Source organism: Leiobunum rupestre, chromosome 2, assembly GCF_980474605.1.
Source record: "Leiobunum rupestre chromosome 2, qqLeiRupe1.1.hap1, whole genome shotgun sequence".
NCBI classification, from domain to species: domain Eukaryota; kingdom Metazoa; phylum Arthropoda; class Arachnida; order Opiliones; family Sclerosomatidae; genus Leiobunum; species Leiobunum rupestre.
Window position 1 is genome coordinate 86,282,389 of NC_143385.1, and position 3,234 is coordinate 86,285,622.

The 3,234-nt window shown below is 40.4% G+C and overlaps 1 protein-coding gene across 3 annotated transcripts; it reads left to right on the forward strand.

Moving 5' to 3' along the window:
- The first annotated feature begins 219 nt into the window (after positions 1–219).
- On the forward strand, positions 220–2,386 carry LOC149960221 (uncharacterized). Of its 3 annotated transcripts, none has more exons than XM_090165201.1 (2): positions 220–353; positions 1,995–2,386. In XM_090165201.1, the coding sequence occupies exons 1-2, from the start codon at positions 287–289 to the stop codon at positions 2,255–2,257; spliced, it is 330 nt and encodes a 109-aa protein (XP_090021327.1). In that variant the 5' UTR covers positions 220–286; the 3' UTR covers positions 2,258–2,386. The 3 variants fall into 3 exon arrangements, 1 of the variants encoding a protein (XP_090021327.1); XR_016478405.1 differs by lacking the exon at positions 220–353 and adding an exon at positions 1,743–1,869; XR_016478406.1 differs by lacking the exon at positions 220–353 and adding an exon at positions 1,743–1,842.
- The last annotated feature ends 848 nt before the right edge of the window (positions 2,387–3,234 follow it).

Sequence of the window (3,234 nt, forward strand, 5' to 3'; positions counted from 1 at the left end):
TTAGTCTTAATGAAAGATCTGTGACCTCCGAAAGGCATATGTTCCTGTACGTATCGCCTAGCACTATTGCAACAGAGGCAGTAACCTTCATACTGCGTTGATAATAGCACGGAAGAACATCTAGGTGTAGATTGACGACTAGCAGATGTTTGGGTGCTGTTACGATTGTACTTAAGCTATGATTTTGAGAAATGTATAAATACTAGTATTCCATTCCAGCATGAAATAGACACGATCGAATCTTGAGCAACAAACGCTTGTAGCGATCTTTCGTCCGCAGAAGACAATGTCTCCGTTTTCGATCTGTTGCGTGCTGGTGCTCTCTGTGTTGGTCATTCTAGTGTATTCACCTGGTAAATATCCAAGTTCAATACATCTCTATCTTCCTATTCACCTAGCTTTGAATCGATTTATTTACTTTCCAAGTAGATTATTTAATTAATAAACAATTTTCACATCGGCAGCTACGCCCCCGTCTCTCCTAAAGGGGTTTAAATTTTTCTTAATTCTTCCATGTCTTGGGAATTCCAATTACTTTAATCTGCCATTTTTTACGTATTTCAACGTAAAATACAGGTTTCCAATTTAAAAGATCGCCATTTTGAAGGTCACGTTGACCATTCTCAAGGTTGAGATCGTCTTGTTTATAGTAGCTATTTTTCAGTGTAAGGTTTTAGTATAGGTTAAAATTAAACATTTTGTAGGTCACGTTCTCCATTCTCAAGGTCGAGATCGTCTTGTTTACAGCAGCTATTTCATAGTATAAGATTTTTGAATGTTTTGAAATTATACATTTTGAAGCTCGAGATCTTCATTTTCAAGGTCGAGATCACCCTGTTTATAGAAGTTTCAGTGCTGTATCCATGGGTTAGAGCATCTCTCTAATTACCTAAATTCATAGTTCTGCTACCAGATCTATCAGAACAAAAGGGTAACTGGCGCTAGTTATGTTAAAACCTGGTCGTAGCGGGTGGTAGCAGACCAATTTTCGAAATTGAGTTTACTCCTTTTAAGGGAGGCTTGAAGTGTTATACCCTTCTTAGACTAGAGCCCGTTCGCACATACCCTCTGCAACGTTGCGAGTACTCCCGCAACGTTTGTATCCCGTCGTGTGAACAGTTACCGTTGCGCGTCCGAGCGTTTCAGATCGACCATTTTGGCAGCGATTCGTGACGTCATCGAGTCGGTTTTTGTGAGCCATGAGCCTTTTTTTTTACAAAATTCGTCAATCAAGATTTTTTTTGCGCCTAATAAAATTTGTATGCCTTTTTTAGAAGAAAATGTCTTGCAACTTTTTGTCAATTTGTTGAAAAGACACAACAAAATTTCTTCTGGGTGCATTCATTTTTAATTGTTTTGAAACGTCACTCAAATGCGTGAGCAGACGAACTCCTAATTATATGGCTATACTACGCATGCCCAATTTTCTTCAAATTCACTGGAAATCAAACGTGTGAACAAAACGATTTCCAAACGCTAAGAACCGAGCGAGATCGAAACGAGGCAAAACGTTTCCGAGGGTACGTGTGAACGTGGCTTAGGTATAAGACTGGGTGTAGTAAACCAAACTTCAAATTTCACATTCCAGTAGAGAAAGTTTACTGTGATTTGCCAAATGCAGTTTGCCAGGTTTTATGGGCATTGTCTGAAAAGGTTGTTAACCATAAAAAATCTGGGTGAAAAAATCCAGTAGCTCCTCCTCTTTAGTCCTGATAGCAGATTCGGAGAATCACATTTTGGGGTTTTATCGGAGCTCACGGGTGAAAGTAGTTAAATTCTTACGCCGCTCTGATTTTTAATGGGGGATTACGGAAAACCATAGAAATGAAAATAATATCAGCAGTATATAACAAATCTTTTACGAGAGAGGTATCTAGGATTTAAAATCTGTATAAAATTTACCTCGTTATTAACTCCACTGTCCTGGATCTGATCATTTATTGGCTCAAGGTCTTAGCTTTAACGAGAGACTTTAAGCAATACTCCTTTTTCAGTTGTTAACAGTGTAACAGCGAGTGGAAGAGCTAGTCAATCCGGTGTGCAAGGCACTGGAACCGGATCTGGAGTAGCTTTGGGTGATGGTACGAATGTCGCGGGTCAGGCCAGTGGCACAGGAAGCGGTAGTGCGGCTAATCCTGTAAATGGGGCTGCGGCTGGAACGGGAGCTGGTTCTGCAGGGGTCAGCACTGACGATGGCACTGGGGAGGCAGCAGCAGGAGGAACTGGAGGAGGATCCGCCAATAATCCAACTAAATAAGCTTGAATACAGCCTTTTTTAATGTTATAAGAATATGTCAAGTACAAGTTTCAATATAAACATAATAATTTTAGCATTATACATGTATATAATTTAAGCAAATATCTGTATAGATAAAATCTTTCGTTTGCTTGTGCCTTCAACAAAATAAATAAAAATTTTGGTTTTATGTTTGTGTGTACTATATTCAGCTGGGGTGACCAAATTTCCAAATGAATCGATTGAAATTTTGAAGGTCGATATCATCATTTTCAGGGTCGAATGAGAGTAACGACAGAGGTATAACCTTGTGTGAAATTTTGTTTATCTACAGCACTCTGTCGGGTGCTGAAGGTCACCTCCCCGAGTCATTACTTATGGGGAGAGCAAAAAGTTCATTATAGGTGTTTCGCGTACAAAGTTTATTTTATACAGAACACTTGTCATACGGTGGTAGCTAGGAGCAACAAACACAGCACCCCACACAATGAGAACGCAACCCGTCAAAAGTCGTGTATTTTCTTGCGTACATTTTTAGTTTCACATCGAATATATATATTCGAAGTGACAGTATTGCTATGGACCGAATGTCGTTAAGTGTTGTTTGTTTGTTTGGCGTCGTGGAAAGCGACTACACGGTAGATGGAGTGGCGAAAAATAATTTATAATATTGGCGACACCGGGCTTCGAACCCAGATTTCAGGCCGCGTAGTTTCCGAAACCGACGCCTTTATCAAGTGAGCCACGCTGTCCTCTTCAAATATCACGCTTGAACTTTTAGCCTTGAACACTTTTATAGTTTGTATAGTTGGTCCAGAGATTTTCCGCCCCCTCACGCGTGCCGTTAATTTCCGTCCTCTCCGACCAACCCCCTAAAGGGAGAGTGACCGAAAAAAAAACAAGTTGGTTTCATTTGATAGAACTCTTTGGCGCGCACACAGTGCCGTTAATTTCCGCCCCCTTTGACCAACCCCCTTAAAGGGAGAGTGACCGAAAAA